At 34.6% G+C, this 21165-nt stretch overlaps 2 protein-coding genes across 2 annotated transcripts in view; both read left to right on the forward strand.

Moving 5' to 3' along the window:
• The window catches only part of LOC123312938, a 47180-nt gene extending 31816 nt beyond the window's left edge, over window positions 1-15364 (forward strand). Inside the window, exons 5-7 of the mRNA XM_044897532.1 lie at window positions 5406-5538; window positions 11575-11859; window positions 14788-15364. Of these exons, the coding sequence (XP_044753467.1) occupies window positions 5406-5538; window positions 11575-11859; window positions 14788-14967 (598 nt within the window). The 3' untranslated portion in view covers window positions 14968-15364. The remainder of the gene's footprint in view (window positions 1-5405; window positions 5539-11574; window positions 11860-14787) is intronic.
• Window positions 15365-15572: 208 nt separating this feature from the next.
• LOC123312937 (G protein-coupled receptor kinase 2) overlaps window positions 15573-21165 on the forward strand; it is a 99579-nt gene continuing 93986 nt past the window's right edge. The window contains exons 1-2 of the mRNA XM_044897531.1: window positions 15573-16027; window positions 16086-16181. Of these exons, the coding sequence (XP_044753466.1) occupies window positions 15976-16027; window positions 16086-16181 (148 nt within the window). The 5' untranslated portion in view covers window positions 15573-15975. The remainder of the gene's footprint in view (window positions 16028-16085; window positions 16182-21165) is intronic.

Consider the following 21165-nt stretch of genomic DNA (forward strand, 5'->3'; position numbering starts at 1 on the left):
GAGCTCCTTAACTGCACCTAGCCCTCAGCCAGCCGAACCCTTAAAGGATCTTATCAGCGTGCAGGCAGAGAAATAACCTCTAGGTCTAGGACCAGGTCAAGAATGGAACCCCTTAGGTCCAGTATATTGTCATAGAACGTGTTACATAGACTTCACTTGCTCCATTATGGCACCAGGTCTTTGAAGGTGAAATTTCAGCCTACAGCGGCCAGTAGGAATTGCTCCTGCCAAGAGCGAGATCTATTATTTATTCAAGTTCCCCAGATGAACCTACAATAGGAAGCTTTTCATGGTGTCACATGTTATTTGCCAGTCAGGAGGTGAGCATCTCCTGAAAGATTATGATAAGTATGGTTGTATTTCCCAACCAGAGGGACAAGTCTCTTAGGAACTACCTCCTTCTCCAGATGATGAGCAATTATCCATATATTATATCTATGTAGTATGTGTATTAATTATCTATCTACCTGTACCATGAAAAACACAAATTGTGAAGATCAAGAATAAACTCACAATGGTCCGATATTGTAATTATAAATAGATTTTCTGGCAGCCCTCAAAACCTACTTCGCCAGATTCCATTCAATTGCTTCATATGGAATTCTCACAAAGCCATTCGTGGGTCTCTAATAGTAGCTTTGATGTAGGTACTTATATTCACTTTTCTGAAAAGCACTACATCTATGGAGGAGGGAAACCCTCTGGATCAACTGGTTTATACCTCGCCATTGCAAGCCAACGAAAAAGACTCTAACGAGAAACTATGAAAGATACTGGAATCTGGAACTGGAGGACGAGCTGTACAGAACATGGCGTAACGGCAAGAACAGCAAGAGCTCTTCTTGCCCATAAGAATAGGAGACGTCATAAACTTTAAAGTTGCAGCCCCAGTGTCAAGGATAATAGACCACAAAGGATGGCTTATTCATATCCTTCGTATATCATATAGAACTACTGCTTCTACATCTTATGGAAGGTCACTGAAATCGTTGTTCATCATATCTATCTAGAAAACAATGGTCTTATAAATGAAATATAGTACGATTTTCGAATAATTAGAAATTTCCTAAACTACTAGAGAAACCAAAAGAGAAACGATATAGGAGCTATTTTCATACCCAACTAGTGCAGGAAATAATTTCTTTCCGCCACTAGTGTGCAAAAGTTGAAATTTGAAGTGCAGGGAAGTGCATAAAAACGCACTGCATTAGAAATTTTTTTATTGGCTTTCCAAATCAGAATGGATGTGCAAGCATATATAGCATATTGAATAAAAACGACGTTCAGATTAATACAGTGATTTATATTCATGGTATCTTCTATCTCTTCAGCTACATTCAACGGATTTTATGGAGAAGAAGGCAGGTTGTGCTCTGATTGCGTAGGATGGGAATGAATAGAAATAGAGGATAGCAAAACGTCGCATATTGAATTCAATCAATATTTGGAAATTAGGGCAGGCCAGCTTATGTTAAATCCTATCGTGCATGCATTGAAATGAGTATTTTGAAAAGGATTGTTGTCTCTTTTGAATGCATTGTTATAAAAATGAACCATAGGTATCTACGCCCTACGCCAACAGAAAGCTTTTATTCCAGAATGTTCGAATAGCTTGAGGATTTCGAAAATGATTCGTGTATACTGAGGATCGAGTGTTGAATCTACGAAATCACTCTGCACTCTGGTGTCACACAAAGGTTGACTTTTATATTATATTGATCTTTTACCCATCAAAATGACTTTATTATTCTCTGTCTTCATCAGCTTATCTATAAAAGCCAAATTTCATATACATAATTTCTTTTATATACGAGGATGTATTGATATCTAGTTAGCCTAGACCAGTTCCATGCATAAAAAAATATTGCCTTACCATAGCAAAGAACAAGTTAACCAGAATTACGCAATAAATTAAAAGAAAGAAGATGCCCACCGAAATTGTGAAAATCGAAAAATTAGTGTATCGAGCCATCATCAAGTACCTGTATTTAAAAGGGTTAAGAGGTAAGCAGATTTACGAAGATATGCTTAATACCCTTGGTGATCAATGTCCTTCCTATATGCGACCGTGAAAAATTGGACTGCAAGCTTCAAAAGAGGTAAATTTTCCATTGAAGATGATAAAAATATCGATGCAGTTCATTAGATGACATGATTTTATCGGACCGTCGAATTGGGCTAAAACGGATATCTGAAGCACTGAATATTTCATACGAGCGCGTTCATCATATAGTTCACGTCAATCTGGACATGAGAAAAATTGCTGCAAAAAGGATTCCCAAATGTTTGAATGTTGACCAAAAGCGTGCAAGGGTAGAAGCATCGCGTTCGATCTGTGCTCGGTTTGAAAACGATGTAGACTTCTTAAACCGAATTGTTACTATGGATGAGACTTGGGTACATTTCAACGATCCAGAAACAAAGCAACAATCGATGGAATGGCGACTCTCTGGTTCTCCAAGACCTAAGAAGTTTCGTGTCCAAAAATCTGCTGAAAAAGTTCCTGCTTCAGTTCTTTGGGATTGCCATGGAGTAATAATGACTGATTTTTTGGAAAAGGGTAGAACAATAACCGAACATTACTGACCACCCTACGTTGAAAAATTAAAGAGACAAGAAGCAGAAAGCTATCCAAGGGTGTTTTGTTTTTGCAGGACAACGCCTCTGTACACAAATCTCATGTTGCCATGCAAAATATTTGTGATTTAAGGTTTGAATTACTAGACTCCTTATTCACCAGATTTGGCTCCAACCGACTATCACCTCTTTCCTCGACTGAAAAAAAGTTTAAAAGGTCGTGAATTTTCTTCCAACGAGGAGGTAATAAAAGCTGTGAGGTCTGGTTTGTAGAGCAAGAAGAAACATTTTTTTTGAAAGGTCTAGAGACGTCTCAGGTTCGCTGTAATAAATGTATATCCAATTACGAGAAGAATATGTTGAGTAATAAAATATTTTGACATTGAAATTTTGTTTGGTTCTATAGTAGGCTAAGAATTTTTCAATGTATCCTCGTATTTATGGTTATAGTCGTAGATAAATATATAAATAATAATATTCAACTTGCGGTAATGGTCATAACTCACTTTATGAATTACAGAAAACTTCATCTATGTGAGTTATGTCCTAAATTACCGCTCGTTGAATAATATAGTTACTATTATTACAAATTTATTGTATCGTTAGGCAATAAATCCATTTATTTAACAACACATTATTTATTTGTTCTGTAAAAAAAGCTTTTTGCTTATTCTTTTATTTATATTTTCTTAAACATCAAATCTATGTATACGGTATGTCAGTTTTAGAATTACTTAAGTGAGTTTTCAAAATAAGACACAGGAGGTCAAAAAATCAAGTAAAAAAATATGTTAACCATTTGAATGAGAAAATCAAGGCACAGGCTTTCTGAAACGCCCTATATGGAAATAGGAATTTATAAAAATTTGTGATTAATTATCAAACTTATACGAAACTTTTTCTTTACTTAGGGACTTAGGGGGTCATTTAATATCCATTACCCTGTACGTTTGGAAAGTATTTTCGTCCGAAAAAAGTGTTTCTTTCTGATAATAGTGTAAGTTATAAGTTTCAAATGAAACGACATCACACATCTTTGATAGGATCTAATCTTAGAATTTCAGACGAATTCTAATGATAGTTTTTAATATCTACGTTTTTTATTGATCTACTTCGAAGCCTTATTGAATTTCTTTCACTTTCTAACTACCAATTTCGATATCAATATTTCCCTTCCCACCGTATATTTCCAAGATTTTCTCGTATACAATCAAATTCCTTCCTGTGTAGACGAGTTTTCGATAGTGTTATCGTGCCATGTCATGAACAAAATGCTCCTCCATTTTCAGATAATAAATGAGGTTACTCAATTTGATGAAAGATATATCTCGTATGGGAGCATCTATAAGTGGATGGAAAGAGGGGAAGCATGCTCGTGTATACCAAGAAGAAAATGTTCTTGGATAAATCGTTCTTGAGAGGAATATTTGACGGCTGTGCCTTTTATTGATGGAGGAAATGAAATATTCCCTTTCTGCCACTCCAGTTTTGCCATTCGATTCAATATTTCCCATCCGTCTGAAAAAATCGCACAAATAGAACGAATACATACAAGAATTCACAATCGATACGAATATTTTCACCTGCGAAAATTTCATCACTCATATTTTTCCAGGTCTAGAGATACATATAATATATTGAAATCGTGAAAAATAAAATCATACATTAGCGCAGAACTGGATTACGGTCAAATTTGGATTCCTTGAGGATTTAATTCCCACAAATTATGATTCAATTAGACTATTCTAGGTTTTTTCAAGGGAAAGGGGTGAGTTGCCAACCAAAAGTCAATACTGTTGATTTCAAGAAGAATATTCTTGCGGTCTTTCTGTGACATTATATCCTCACGAAATCCAAATAAGTATCTAGTGAGAACTCATCATGAAATAAACACTAATTTTTGCCTGGAATGAGACAAAGACAATGGTATATTTTGAACTTGTTTCCATACCTAAGAATTTAGGAAATTCGAACTTTTCTCACTTTTTCATTGATGAAATTGAAAGGAAAAGGGATATTTTTTTGAAAATTTCAATGTTTAGTCCCTCATTATTCTATATTAAAATAAGTTCATCCACCTACTATTTTGTGTTTGTAGTTGTGTTTTACCGAAAGTCTTTTTTCAACCACCCAAACATCCAGCGAGATGCAGCGGAAAACCTTTATTGTAATGGATATTTGCCACAAAAAAAGTACTCTTGGTGAATTTCTCTGAATCAAAACGTTTCCAAAAAGAACGGCCTTAAAAAAATTTGAAATACTGACAAACATTTTTATTATACAGAGTAATGCTGGAATAAGTCAATTTTCATTTCGGATAACTTCAGGGTATAGTTCATTCATTCATTGCTGTTTCCCGTTACCGGGAATTTATCTACCCCCAAGAAATTATAAGTCTGTCCTTTTTTTAGGGTATAGTATTTTTAAATGTCTACCTTAAGTTTTCGTAGAAATTGCCAGACCTTGTGCTTTTTAGGATGGTTTGATGGGGATTTTATCAATCCTTTTTTATTATATTTATATTTAAACATAAATTAAATTCACATTTTTAATTGAGAACAAAATCAATGAAAATTTTTAGAACTCAATAATAACTTATCAATATCAAATGAGAACTGGAAAAATAGCAGATGATATCTAAAAACTCAATTAACTATTCTGAAAATCTGAAATTTGTATGATATGCTGAATTCATTCAACAATAAGAAGGTTAAGAAACTGGAGCTTAAAGTATTAAAATATAGTAAATATGTATGACCAATAATACTTTTCTCGATTGATTTTTGTTTGTGTATTTAATCATCTAATTGAATATTTCGTCTTCACAGGAGAGATGCAGTTGAAAGATATGCTGCCCTTTATTACCAAAGCCGGCCCAGAGCTCTGGAAGCTCTGGATTCCCTTCCAGATTTGATGCACGCCACGCAGTTGAAGTCGAAAATACTCTTTTCAGTCGTTGTTGTGAGTATATCCCTATTTGTCCCTCTTTTTAAGGGTAGTAGCGTTACATGCATGACGATGGTAACGTAGCGTAGCATTGTATTCTCTGTATGCAAAGAAGAATGATGTATTTTAGTGTACATTCAGCTATTTCAGTTGTATGCTATTTTTCATTGTATTCCATGCATATGCATTAAAATCCAACAGAAGTACCTACTCTTTTTCGTGTATCCTTCAGATAACTGAATAATATGCTTAATAACTCAAGCCAACGTTTCTTGATTACTTTGTTGAACAACATAGGTTTAATCATCGATTTTATTGTACCATTTCAATCAGAATTAAATTGAATCAAAATCCTGATCAGTTTCTACTGAGAAAAAGTGAAATGAAGCACTAAGCTTTATTTTGAATTTTAGTAAATTCAGTAGATAATGGAAATTTATTTTGTATTAAATCTCAATTAATCTGGCATTTTTTTCCTAATTTGGCACCCAGATGATATTTTTTTCAACCAAGTCTTAGGAAAAAATGAGCAAAACATGAAATTGGAGTTAGATCTTAGTTTGAAAAAAAACTATGCATGCCCCCCAATAATCATAATTTACATTCCATAACGCATATATTTCAGGATAAAGAAACAGAGACTTGCCACCAAAAAAAAGTGGCAGCGAGTATGTATATTTTTTTAATTTTCGAAAATGTCGAATATCTCGAAAACCTAGGAACTTTTAGTGAACATAAATCATATTTTCCTGAACAGCAACAAAGTGGATATTTGAAATGATGCTAGGAGAAAGAGGAGATAATGAGAATTTCAATATTACTACTTCACATATTTACCTATATTATTACATTTATAGATTATCTACCAGTTGGAAATGTCTCAGAATATATTCATTTTTATTCAGGTTCACAAAATTCAAAAAAACATTCGGAAAATTTTCATCTTTTCAAATATCCGGAATGGAAGTTAAATTCTAAGTCAACAAAGAAGCATTAAGTTCTATATACGCATTATCATCAATGAAAATAACCTGCCAAATTTTTCCGAACTAGTTTTTGAGTTTTTTTATTGGAAGAACAATTCGAGATACGACTGAAGAAAAAAAATATTGTTTTATCCAACAAACAAATTTCTTCAATGAAAACAATAGAATATTGAAGAAACTGTAGTTGGATTATTTTGAAGATTATTATACTACAGTTTCTTCAATATTCTGTTTTGAGGTAGTTTGCCTCGAAGAAATTCGTTTGTTGTTTAAACCAGAGCTTTTTTCACCTCCTTCGTACCTCAAGAAGAAAAATGTGTCTTTGTTATATATCACACTATTTTATTGAAGAATGAGTTTAGAGTTTAGTTGGAAAAATATAGGCGGCTTATTGTTTCACATTTTCCTTATTCTTAGTACCTCTAATTCATTGTTTTTGTAGATTTATTCCCGGTAACGGGATACAGCAATGAATGAATGAATGACAATTTTGTAATGTTTCGTTTTCAACATAGGTATAATGAAAACCATACAAAATTTGTACCATTCAAACAAAAAAACGATCTTTAATCAGTTTTTTCCGCTCTTTTCAAATTTCTTTTCGAATCTCATACAGTAATATTTCTCACCTGAAACGTAAATTGAAATTTTTGAATACAGGCCTGCTATTTTTTGGAAATTGTTTTTTGTTGAGCTGATGGAGAATATGGATAGTAACAAGCCTCTGAAGTAGCAGCAAAAAATTTGCCGTATTAACAAAGATATGTGCGTTCATAATTTTAGAATTTTTTCATAAATCATCCTGTATCTCTCAAACTAATATCGTTTGGGACATGTAAACTCCCAATCCTCATTCAGTTTGAGGTCCTCTATCTCAACTGGGCCATTGTCCTTTACGTCACTAGTTATCCTGTAAGTATATCTATATACAGAAAAAAATATGAGACTGGAATATGTTAAAATATAAGGTGTGTATTTAAAAAATTAAAGTTACGATTATATCATTCATAACTAGATATGTGGCGGACTGAATAAAATTTTCGACTACGGGACCCAATTCTACATAAAAGGTGACTGTGAAATGGTACCTAAATTCGCCAATTCAAGAGCCGAAAATTAGTTTTCACGTTTAATTTGAAAAAAAAAAAGATATAGAGGGATGCGGTTTTGGCCATTATCATAAACAATCTTTTGAAAATCTGCCATCTATTTTTAATTTGTTCTTACGGTTTCAGAGCTGCCATTCAATCCCATCGAATTTTGTCCACCCTGTATTTGCTGCAAAGTTTCGTAAATTTCTTCTCTTTCATCGTATTTACTTTGTCCCATACTTTATCTTAACCCTGTATATGTTTCATATGTACCACCTATATCACTCCTCTGACATTCATGTACTACTTATTTTTCATCTTTGTTATATTACAAACATCAACTGCTTACATTTTTTTCCTCTAATATTTGAATCAAGAAATAAGACCGTAACAACTTTCATCTCCCCTTCTCGGTTATTAAATTCTGAGCATTCTGAGACTATCCAGGATCAGGTAATTGGGTTCACATTACTGAATAATTGAAATACTTTGAGGATATATCACTAATGACATTCCATCTATGAACTTCCGAACATAAACTTGTGGTTTTAATTGCGTCATGAAAAATTTTCCATCCACCCCTCCGACCCTTCATTACCTACTTCCCACTTAGAAGGAAACTTCGACAATAAAACATTAATGCTAGCTCAGCTCATATTCTTATTTTTTCATTACTTTACGAGTCGGAGTAAATCACTATTAACCTACTTTCCACATCTCCAGGCGGCCAACATCTTCGTCCCCCACGTATTTTTTTGACGAACCCGTATTTTCCACCTCGGGGAATCACAAATCCATAAACTCCAGGACTTCGTGGAGAGTCCGGAGCAAAAAAAGCGGGTAGAAAATGAATTGCGAGATAAAGCGATAGTTCTTGGTATAAATATATTCCGTGGAAACGGGAGATTTTTGTCCTCGTTAAATGAGCTTTTGATATCGGATGATACTCTGTAGGTTGCCGAAGCCGCGGTGAATTATGGCGTGAGGTTTTAATGGATTTGGCGTTCGGATAGGGAGAATGAGTGGACCCTGATTGCTCCCTCCATATACGTGCTTTTTCCGGTGGGTTTCCGGCAGAACAGAGCATTATTAATAGAAAGATTCGCAACGAGAAGGTGTGAGGTGTCTGCTGGAAATGATCCTTCTTAGACGTTTTCAATTAAATGGAATTCGTGGAAAATGTTTCGGGAAACATCCGGTAAACTTTGTACCGTTTTAGAAGTGATGATGAATTACTTCATGAAGGTTCGAATCATCAGAACTTCGCCTCAGTTGAAAACTTATGATTTCCACAAAACTCACCGCTCCAGTAGCTGATGAAATATCGTACGAATTATTCAGGACCTCAAGATTCGATGCGACTATATGAAATGTTTCAGTGGATGCAACTATAGTTATACAGGGTGGGTCTTCGACACGTACAGTAGATTCCTGAGGAAAAAAACACTTTTTTTTACCATTCTTTTCGAATCGGCTGGGTTTGAAAGATACAGGCTGTTGAAAACCATAAAAAATGTGAATTTTAGTTCTATCTCACAAACGGTTTTATCGAATGAAATGAATTTTGGAATATAGTTTTTCATTTATATTTGATGGATCTTCTTCGAACACTATAGACTGTTCCATCAGTTTTCTCATTATGACCATTATGTACCATAAAAATACCATAAAATACCAAAAATTCAATGGACCCAACAGTTGAAACTAAGTTGGACGCTATCCGCTATCCAATGAAAATTTGAATGTTTGGTAAAATAAAAGATACTCTTCATAATATTTTCTCGTATAATAACGCCGTTTTCGAGTAATTCGATGTATGGCCTCCACGGGCATCAATAACAGCTTGACATGTTCTTTGCATACTACACACGAGGTTGTTGAACATTTCTTGAGGAATTTGGTTCCATAAACGGGGCAGAAGCTCTCTCAGATCATTTAAGGATTCTAGGGTAGGTTGATGATTATCTAATCTTCTTTGGAGCATATCCCATGCATGTTCTATGCAATTTAAATCTGGTGAGTGCGGAGGTATCGGTAAATGTGGAATACCAAGCTATTCGCTCGCATTCTCAACTATGGCTGCACGGTGCGGTCTAGCGTTATCGTCTAGAACTTGAAAAGTTTTACCAATAGCAGCGTGAAAATTTGGCACAACATTGTCAATGACATGCTCCCTATAGTGTAAGGCGGTCATATTTCCAGGACAAATGTGTAGATCTGTGCGCCCGTTGAAACATATCCCGGCCCATACCATAACACTACCCCCTCGGAATGGATGGACTTCTTGGACATAGCGACGATTACGGGGTATGCGTGGGATTGTCCATACCCTTATTCTTCGGGAATCTGAAAATCGTCCATATCTAGATTCATCAGTGAAAAGGACACTACGCCATTGATCGTTCCAATTGATATGTTGCCTTGCCCATTCCAGTCTTTGACGCTTATGGTCACGTGTTAATGGAACTCCTCTTAATGGACGTCTAGAACCTAGATTCACCTATCTCAAACGTCGTCTGATGGTTTCGATGGAAACTTGGACCCCATCTGCATTTTGAAGAGTATTCCGTAGCATTCTACACGTAGATGTAAGGTTTCTTGTCGCCGAAACGGTGATGAAACGATCATGAGCAGGTGTTGTTTTTCGTTGCCCACCCAGCCTTCGTCTTTCCAACACGGAACCTGTCTCTCTGAACCTATTACAAAGTCGAGATATCACAGTTTGGCTGGCTTGGAGCCTTTCCGCTACAACAACCTCAGTTAGGCCAACTGTAGCATTCCGATAGCCCTATTAGCCTCAGCGTTTGTTAATTTACGTCTTGGCATTTTCAGAAATCTCGTTTCAATTCGAAGCCGTTGATAAACTGAATTCATTTCAAAATAAGAACATTTATGAAGCATATGCAAAGAACCAAACTCCAGAAAAAAGGCGACCAGATTGACGAAATGTCTCATACTGATTTTTACTGGATCGTTTCAAGTTGTTATTGAGTTTTGAATGATTTTACAGCGATTTTCTCGAAGATTACATACTTTTGAAAACGAATGAATACGATATCCCCAACTCTTGTGGAGCATTTTAATAAATACCTGTTATCTTCGGAAAATTCGGTACTTTTTGACTAAATGAAACTCTGTTTAAAATATCCACAGATGTATAGTGTCATAGAATTAGCGTACTATTCTGAAGGGAATTTTGTTTCTCCAGGGATGGCATAGCTCATTATGAAAACTTAAAATGGCTTTATCTTTTTATGAGGGCCGAATCGGAAAAAAATGGTTTGGGAAAATTTTTTTTTGACCTCAAAAATCTACTGTTAAAATATTTGTAGGGTCAAAGTCTTGCTCTATATTTGCATTTCTTTTGAGATATATGGGATGTCAAAAATCGAAAATTTTGTCACGACAACGTTGATGAAATTAAAAGTGTTCAAGATGACAATAGATGAAATGTTACAGATATCCGATAAATGCACAAACAAAAAAAATGCTGTTTTTTTCCACTGATGGCATGGCCATAAAGATTTTTCTCTCCAAAGTGCCATCTCCATGGTACGAAATGTGCAGTAAATCCCATACCGCTCCAATATAAGTTATTTTTCCGTCACATTCAAAATCGACGGCCAATACAATAAATTTGCTACTCGAATTCAATGATGGAACATCTGTTCAGATTAATTATTTTCCGAAAGTTCCCAGGTGATGACTCCAAGTGATCCATATTAAGAGTTAAGATTCAAAGATACAAAAAATTATAAGCTTTTTTTCCTTCAATTTTGATTTGGAAAATTGGGTATGTAATATCAGTATTGTGAAGAAGAAAAATGATACCTTTGAGTTATATTTACAGTCAATTTTTATGTTTTTCAAAATATTAGAGGTCGTAATCGAGCTCGATTCCAAAGCATAACCATCACCATTACAGAAAAAAATTTCTGTACCTACTGATTTAAAGTCTCTTTTGTTCCTTTCAGTTGGCATTCCGAACATGCAAATCCATCCGAGAGCAGAAGATCAGAGAAGTGTTCCACGTCTTGCAAGTGGACCATCCGAGGATCGCGCCAGCTCAATCTTTGAGAGAGGAGACTATGCGATATCTTTCGGCTTCCAGTGACACTTTTCCACTCGATGATGCGGAAAATCAGGTTCGCTCCCTCGTCTGCGACACCTTGAGGGAGTATAAATGTTTGGAGGAGAGCACGGCTTTGAAGGGATATGTTAGAGAGGTCACCAGAGTAGCCTGGTATCTAGTTAACCAGGTCAGTTGAGAAGTAGAGTTAATTTCAAAGATTTAAAAAAGTACTGAACAAACCTCAATAATTTTGCTTCATCATTCTTCAGAACCCAATAAATTATTCCTAGGTACAAGTATGCGTGATCATTTTGTTCAAGTGCCTATTATTTTAGAATTTTTAGCCGTAGGTTGAGGTTCTGAATGATAGTTCGAATGGTGAAAATTGGGCTGTGGGTTTCAGATTTAGAGACATCTCCAAACTTGATCGAAAAAAGTACAGATCCAATTGAATTGAAGCTCAGTAGAAGGTTGAAGTATAACGATACGAAGATTTGTGCCAAATTTTGTGCCAATCGAAACACTATTTAGAAAATAATGAAAAATTTCATCAAAAAATTTTTTGGGTTACATCTTTTTTGATAACTTTAGTTCAGAAAAATTTGTCGTCAAGTACGCTATGGAATTTGGAACGTTGATATTTCGTGTCTAAACGTAATTCTTAGCTTTTGCTGTACTATTTTCCAGGTGAACTGTCAAGTTAAAAGTTGGCATTTTGGATTGTTGTTGAATTGAAATTATCAGGAAATTATAAAGATGGTTTTTACGGACGTGTAAAAAGCATTAAGTATTGAATCCTACTTCGAAAATTGGGGAGAAAATACAACGAAAAGTGGTAATATTCTTTAATGTTCCAGAGTTCCAGCGACATTCCCAAAATGTATAACCCAATGTTGCTGAAAGAATCAATCTTTCAAAAGTACTGTTTTCCTATGCGTTGACGGAACAGGTATGTTCAATCAAAAAAAAGTAGTGGTCGACCAAAGAAGAAAACCTCAGAGTTATTCAGCAATAATGAAAATATGATGACTGAAGCTCCACGAACCTGTTCTGTTCGGGTTTTATCTCAAGTGGCTGGAGTATTCGTTTGCATATTTTATGCCACACGATTTTGAATGAAAGGCATCAGTTTGTTTTCATAAAGATTGACATGTTATCCTTGTAGCATCCAGAAAAAATTGGAGTTCGTTATCAGTCAATGGCAAAAGGTGGGACCTATTTTCTTTTATGGAACTTTAACAGTAGATCGTTATGAATAAGGAGAAAGCATGCACCATGCCTTTTTATAGCTCAATTGAATTTTGATTAATTGTCCTATATTTATTTTCATGTAATTCAGTTCTTTAGTTTAGTCATGGATTTTTAGTAACGACCAAATCAATTCAATATTCATGGAGAATTAATGAACATATTGAGATTCTTACTGTGCTTTATTCATATAACTGAAATAGGTACAACCTTTTCACAAAGAAACAAACATAATACCACGCATAGCCTACTAGTAGGCTATGTACCACGATCCGTTCAAGATTCGTGTCTCTTACGTATGAAAATAGTGGACATCGGTTAAAATTTTTACCAAGAATTACTCTAACAGCCGCAGATTGTTTGGATTTTTGTGATCTGACTCAATAGAAGAAATGCTTTTCGCACTTTGGCGAATTTAAACCTTTCCTTAAAAGGACTTTTCCACTTTCCATACAAAATACGATGTATAGGTTAATGTCATCATTGTTTACATTTTGAGAAGATGAAGTAATTCAAGAAAAGACCTATACGTTCAGACACCGAATATCAACGTTTAAAATTCCATAGCCTACTTATTGACGACGAATTTTTTTGAACGCACGTTACTTGTTTGTAGAAGTTATGCACTATTTGTCAGGATTAGTAAAACAATGTTGTCTAGCATTGGCATTTTCTATTCACACAATGTGACAGAAAAAATTCAGAATAAGAAGATTCTCAAAGGAATGAATCTGAAAATTTAATTTATTATAAGAGGAAGTTCATATTGATTGTTTGTTAGACATGCTTCAATTTTGCACAAGCATTTCGCCTATAACATTTACCTCAACCGAAGCATTCGGAATTTCAACCTAACTCTAAAAACCTTTTGTTTTATGAAGTATATTTTTAGTTTTTAGGAACTGCAGGATATATTTATTTCATCAATGAATTCAACCCGATCATTCGATACTATATGTATTTTAGGAGCAAATTTCGAATATTAGTGACGTGTGGGCAAAATCATTACGCCCTCATTCCTATAGGAACAAGATCGCAATAAGAAGCGTTTAATACGGCAATCGTTGATCTATTTGAAGACGTGATTCTAGATGTTAAAATATGGAAAAACTTCATATCATCCAATGCTTTAAAATGTATCCCTGGGTATTTATAGAGCCTCAAAAACCTGTACTTATATAAGTATCTAATTTTGTCAGAATTTGATATTGATCAATAAAATTCATTATGCGGGGGTTTTTGGATAAGCCAAACAGTTTGGAGAAAAAAAACACTAATTCTCAAGACTGGCAGATATAATTGGGGACCACAAAATGACCCTTAATTTCAGGTGATGAATTCTCAATTTGATAAAGTATGCTTGAGATCATTTTCTCAAAAACTGTTGGATCAATTCGAATCAATCTTCAAATCATACATCGTTCCACATTGGGATGCATAGTGTGAATTTTAGCAAATAAGTATGAGATCATTGTCTTAAAAACTGTTGGATCAATTCGAACCAACTCTTCAAATCACACATGCCTAGTTTTCAAATTGATGGGTTGAATATTGTGATTTTTTTAGAAGCCGAGAAACGTCTAATGCACAGATTTTAGGATCACCCTCTTAGCCTTCACAACACACAAAAGCTCAGAGTATTTTGCTGGAAAGCACCCAAATTTGTGTACCCAATTTAATCAATTCAAATACATATATAGTTTTTCAGCAGTGGTCGAAACCACCTGTTCTAATTCTCCCGACCAAAACATCTTTCCCTCTTAGAAGAAAATTCCTTTGATAGAGAAAAACTCTTTCTGTATAAGAAAACTTTCCGAACTAACATTCCTAGCAATTCGGCATTCTCTCAAGAGATTTTTTTTTACAGGTACCACCATACGAACTAGACACGGACTTTCAAACGCCTGTTCGTATGCAATCCAACAAACACCAACGGCATCATTCGGCGGATCGTACTTCAGATATGGTACGCTCTTATCTGTGGCCTGGATTGAATCTTCAGAATGTTTGTGTATACAAGGCAGTGGTCGTTACCGGAAATGTATAAATGAATAAATAAAATTGTATAGATAAGTGTACTTTATGATTGTATATAAGTGACATAATTCCCTTGAATAAGTTTAGGATTTTCGAAATTGTGATCAAAATTTTAAGTATAAACTTAAGTAGCTTTTAGTCATATTTGTATTTTCTTGAAGAGAAACATATAATTCTGTAATTTAGCGATAGGTTTTTTATTTAATGAGTTATGACTGCATCAATGTTATATGTTCATACCTATCAATTGGAATATGGTATTTCATGAATCATCTCTCCTATGATTGATGAGGAAACCGTATTGTTTCAGAAACTTGTGAAAATTTATCATATCTTATTTATGAATTTAATAAATGTGAACTGTTTACATACTATGTATTTTTATAAATAAAGTTTTCTGAACCGAAGTCGATGTTCCCCCTGAATAATTTCTACCTGAAACATGCAAATGATGCTTTAAATGACAAAATATCTTATTTGAACAATACAAGCCACAAAAAGTTTCGATCTGAAAGTCCCCAAGTTGTGGGAAGAATACTAAAGCCGGCAACAGCGCGAATTGGTTCAACGAGTCCGTCGAGTCCTCACATCCGATGTCGGTGGACGGAATGTTTCCAATGTTCGATGCTTGGTCCGTTGTTCTATGGCGCAGAGCTACGCGTGTGCACCTCTGTCGACGACGGGAATAAGAAATTCTAAACACGGAACGGGGCTACAGATAGTAGAGAAAATTCAGACCAAGGCGAGGGTGCTTACAGACACACCCCGATAAGCTCGAACGAAATCATATCTAGTATCTTGAAACCGTTGTCGGTCGAAGCTGACTGACAGGAATTCACACTCAGTGCAAGGGTGCGGAACATATATTGTGTGATTTTGACAGTGACCTGTGAAACGAATAGTGAAAATACGTGGGAAAAACTAGACTTACTGATATTTTCGCACGTAGAATTCATGGAAAAGGGTCTGAAGGGACCCGAAGTGCCGGGTATTACTCAAATTTGCCAAACTGGAACTAATGGAACTAGAAAATATCGTAGCGAACACTGTATATTTAAAAGCGAGAGAGGGTAAGGTGAACTTTGAAGGTTAAGGTTGAGTTTAGCCAAAAGTTTTTCGCTGTTTCAGGTGGTTCCGATAATAACAAAGGGAAAAGCAAAAAATGGAGAAAGATTCTCCAATTTCCCCATATCTCCCAATGTATAGAGTTAATGAACAAAATAGGTAAGTCAAAATTTCCTCACATTTTAATAATTGTTTACATTCTGACATGAATTGTTATTGCTATCATAAAGCTCAACCAAGCTGAAAAACATTCAAGATATATGATCTAGATAGAAGTAGAAAAGTGAGGTTAAGATTGCTAAGTTTACATAGTCAGTTGATTTAATATTGTTTACTTCTTGCACTTAATTTTCTATTCCTCCCATCCATTATAATTAAATTCCAATTAGTTTTATTTGGTCATCATGAATAAAATCTGTTTTTGAATTGACAATTTGAGCATTTCATCACAACTTTCAGTCATTATAATTTGAGTTGTTAGTATTAAAATACACAAGAAGCAGAGTTAAAAGGGAGGCAGCGATTCACTAATTTTTTTATTATTGCAAATTGTTTTTGGTTTCTGGGCCCTTTCAGGACGCAGGTATATTTGCGTTTGTTTAAGTCGCCCCATATAAACACCATTTGATTTATAGCAACCGTCCATCAATGGATGGAGTCAAACAAATATTCAGGTGTCCACGAATTCAATATCATTGTTAGAAGCGCTGGCGCCTAGAACTCTTGAATATTTGTGAACTGTGTGGCGTACTAAGAGGTTTTGAAAAATTGCCCTTTTTTCTTTCTCAATCATCATTTTCAATCATTTCTTTTATGTTGAGCCTATTCAGTATTTCTTACGCTCGTCCTCATGTCACGAATAACATAACTTGTCGTAAATAGTTCTTTCGTTGATCAAACTCCAGAATTAAATAATCAGGTTATGTCTTCAGAAAATATTTTTCTATTTACAAGGTATTGATTTCATTGACTAAAAAGTGACTTGAAGCTACACCTGCCAAATCACCCTGCCAAACCGGAAACATTTTTATTACAATTCACTTCACCAGGTGCGAATTGTATTACACAGCCATTTCCGAGCTATGTCTGAGTTCGGTGCATCTATATCTACAACACCCTGTCTTTAATTGTGATAGCAGAACGAGATTAGCACTAGAAATTATTAAAAATTAATTACATACAACTGACACATCGATTCAAAGCCCAGTTCCGACCTTTCTAAGGACGTCTCCTCGATATGAAATATTCTGAGGTCATCTATTCGAAAAGCTGTTATTACTTATTTTATCATAGTTGTTTATTTTATTACACCAGACCGCCTGGCTGTAGCACCTGATATAATGTCACATTTCTGATGATCATCCATTTGGTTGAAAAAAAATGTAAAATTTCGAATACGTGAAACTATATTATTTTGCTATTAATAAAATTCACAGGGAATTGGACAATAGTTTATTCTCAAAGTACTTATAACATGAACTATGAAGAATATATTATTTTGCCTCAGAACGAGCGTCAGAACTTTTAAATGTGTCTGCATTTTCATGTGAAAAAATCATTTGAAAAGAGGAATTTAATCTGCAACTTTTTATGACTTGACTCTCTTTCATAAAATTGTTCCTTTGATCACAAAAAAAAATGAAAGAATGTTTGGACCGAGGTTTGGACTCTCCACATAGAATTAGAATCACAGTTTGTTATGTACAATGCGTTGAAAAGACAAGCAGTCTACTTCATGACATGAAATTTTATTTTTCCATTTTTCTGAGTATCACGAAAAGAAATTGAACAATACGTTTAATAAATAATAATAAACAAACCACCTGATATTAAATAAAGTCCATTATTTTTCCTTAACTTTTAACTTCAAAGGGCTGTAACTTCGAGGGGAAGGGGTTTTGAAGAAAAAGTTATATGAAAGACCCCTCTTTATTTCAGCTAAAAAATATTCCTTTGAAGTTTTTTGCATCAGTTCAGAAACACCCCGTATATATTTTATCACACCAGAACGCCTGATACTGATGGGTTACAATATCCTGTTTTATATTACATATATCATAATTTTCTTCAACCGAATTGTTGGTCATTTTTGTAACCTTCTAATTTCTGGCGTCCAGGTGTAATTTGATCTTGATATACGTAACATTTCGTATACATAAAACCAATGGCGAGACCAATGATGTTCCAGCCAGTGTTCCAGTCAAAATTTCGCATTTTTTTTTCAACCAAATGGTTGGTCATCACTGATATTAAGTACATAATACGAAGTGTTGTTTCTATGTAACTTCTGCCAGTCTGATGTAATAAAATATGAAAGGATGATAAAAGTGGTTTTTCGATTACAAGAAAACTATAATTATTGTATAATCTAGGGTGTTGTAACCCTTCAGCATCAGGCGGTGTGGTGTAATGAAATATTTAACTCTAATAATAAAAGTAGTTTGTGGAATATACGAAAGATTTGTATACGCGCTTCGTTTGTTTCTAACTATTAAACTAATGCAATAAATGATCGTTTGATTCATAATAAATTTTAGTTCCATCACAAACACACCAAGTATGATCACTGTAAACAAGAAACTGTTTATATATGTCCCATGTCCTTTTTTATTCCGTCAATGAATTTACAATATGAAATAGTATATCTCATATATTTAACCCCAAATTGAACCCATTGAGTCTTATCAGTGAATTCATAACAATGACTTCTATCTAATTATGACTTATGAATTAATCATAACATATTTACGTTTAATTTGGTTCAGTGAAATTGAAAACATGGTCTCCTTTTTTCTGTTCCAATTTTAGAGTTAAGTATATAAATAACCATTGCATATTTGCTGTCCTGCATTCTAAGAAGTGGCCACATTTTAAATCTCGATTCGGAAAAAAGAAAGTTTGAAAGTAATGGTACGCATGATTATTATTTTATGGTTGCTTCAATTGTATGTTTGTCTTTCAAATTATGCCCAATTTCTTCATGGTAGAATGTCAATTATTGTGCAGCTCATCTTCATCGTCTCTAATTATTTTGTTGGAGTAGTGACAGGGTTCAGGCAACTTCGATTGCCCACTCAACGATTTGACTGCCATTCGTATTCCAGAATATCGAAGAAGTACTAATTTGAAGTTATTAAATGGGCGTACACAGAGCGATTAAAAAGCAACGAAAAAAATTCTTGTCTTCGGTGTTTACTCCTTCGCAGAAATCTCCAAACTGATTTGAAACAACTGTATGAAATGTTTCCCTATTATCCAATCCACCACCTTTTGAATTTTTTCTGATTTTGCATGTGGGGCCGAGATAGGTGGTACATTTTCAAATTGACACACTGTATGAACTATTTAAAAGAATGAAACCGTGCAAATTGAAATACTTCGAAACCTTTTCATTCTTTCTTGATTTCGAGTTAAAATATTTCTAAAATTTGACGAATACCGAACTTGAGTGTGAAATATACAGCGTTTTTTATTCTGGGTTTCATTTCTTTCGATATCAGTTGACCAGTCTCTTTTCCTGGCAAGCTTTTTACGGCTACTTGTTGCGGTCAGATAATCCAAATTCTCGATTTCCAAGTATTTCGACGGATATGACGTGGATAGCTACATCGAAGGAGTTACAATTGAACAATGAAATGCCGCAAAACGATTACGCCTATTCGATTCATAATTATTTATGGTGCCGAAAAGCTACCTTTTCTGTGTATTCAAGTGAAGTCACGACAAGTGACATGTATCATAGCTGAACAGAATCATATAGTGCTAGTCTCTATAACTTGGAATAAGTTCAGTACATAAAAGACAGTTTTTTTATTGTTGTAGATATGCTCAGTCAGATGGTTTGGTATCTGTTTCAAATAGCGCTTTTTTATGTGAGGAAATGTTATATGTACACAGCGGTTACCGAATTTGAGATATGCCGTCATCCTCGCTTAATCGGTAATTTTTCTTAACTGGAATCCTAATTTTCTTATGACTATTACTGAAGGGTATATCAAGTTATAATGCGCACCAAATATCAAATTCTGATTCTTTGTCGTTATAGAGATATAGCTAACAACTAATTCGATAAGGGGGGTATCGGATTCCTTCATTTTCAATCTTGTGAATTCGAGTTGAGTACAATGCTTTGTGCTTTGTCCGATTTTACAGCAAACGTTGTTTTCTACAAAATTTCGAACTAATAAATATCCTCGCTAATCTTTGCTCGATACGATGTTACTCTCCTTACGTATTTTCATTCAAATTATTATTTTTTTTTTGATTAATGGAAAGTTAGTTCGGGTTTTCTAGTCACACATTCACACAACAGTTGTTGTTTTCTCTGTATTGCAGTTTTTGGTTGACAAAAAAAATGATGAAAATATACTACCACCTCATTTTGAAACAAGAGTGTTCGACTCATGAGAAGCGCTGACTTTTTTGAAAAATACTGTATTTTTTTGAGTTCTGGGTAGGTCCGACAGAGTTCTGGATACAAATTTTGAATAGTTCCGGAAAATCGTGGATTCTAATAAAAATACAAACTAGTGGCGCTAACTTCACGCGGCGCCGTTTTTTTCGAAAAAATCAGTTCTGGTGGTATTTTTTGTTGAAGAAGAAAGAGTTCTAAAAGCTCTTGATCGTTTTAAGAAAAAGTTCTGCGAAATTAAAAAAAATCCGGAACACAGGTTTTTGCTTGGGTTTTTGACTCTTGAAATAAATCATTTTGAGAAAAAAAAATAAGAAATATTTCATTTCTGATGAGAGTTCTGAATAGCGCTCGACGAGTTCTACAAAATATGGTTATTGACTTTCATAAAAAAATAAAACTTCCCAATTTATCAGCAATAATAAAGTCAGAAATTTCAAAACCAATACTTCCTATGTCGGCATTCCTTGATCTCAGAAGAGGTCTGATGGGAGGCCTGAATAGCGTTCCGCAAGTTCTACAAAATATGTTAATTTGAAAACCAATATTCCCTATGTTGTCATAACTTGATCTCCAAAGAGTCCCGATGAGAGTTTCAGAACTATTCAGCTATTCAGTTAGCACTCGGCGAGTTCTACAAATTATGTCAAGTGATTTTTATCGAAAAAACGAAACTTTTTAATTATTAGCAATAAGGTCAGAAATTTGAAAACCAACATTTCTTATGTTGGC

This window comes from Coccinella septempunctata, chromosome 5, assembly GCF_907165205.1.
Source record: "Coccinella septempunctata chromosome 5, icCocSept1.1, whole genome shotgun sequence".
Lineage (NCBI taxonomy): Eukaryota > Metazoa > Arthropoda > Insecta > Coleoptera > Coccinellidae > Coccinella > Coccinella septempunctata.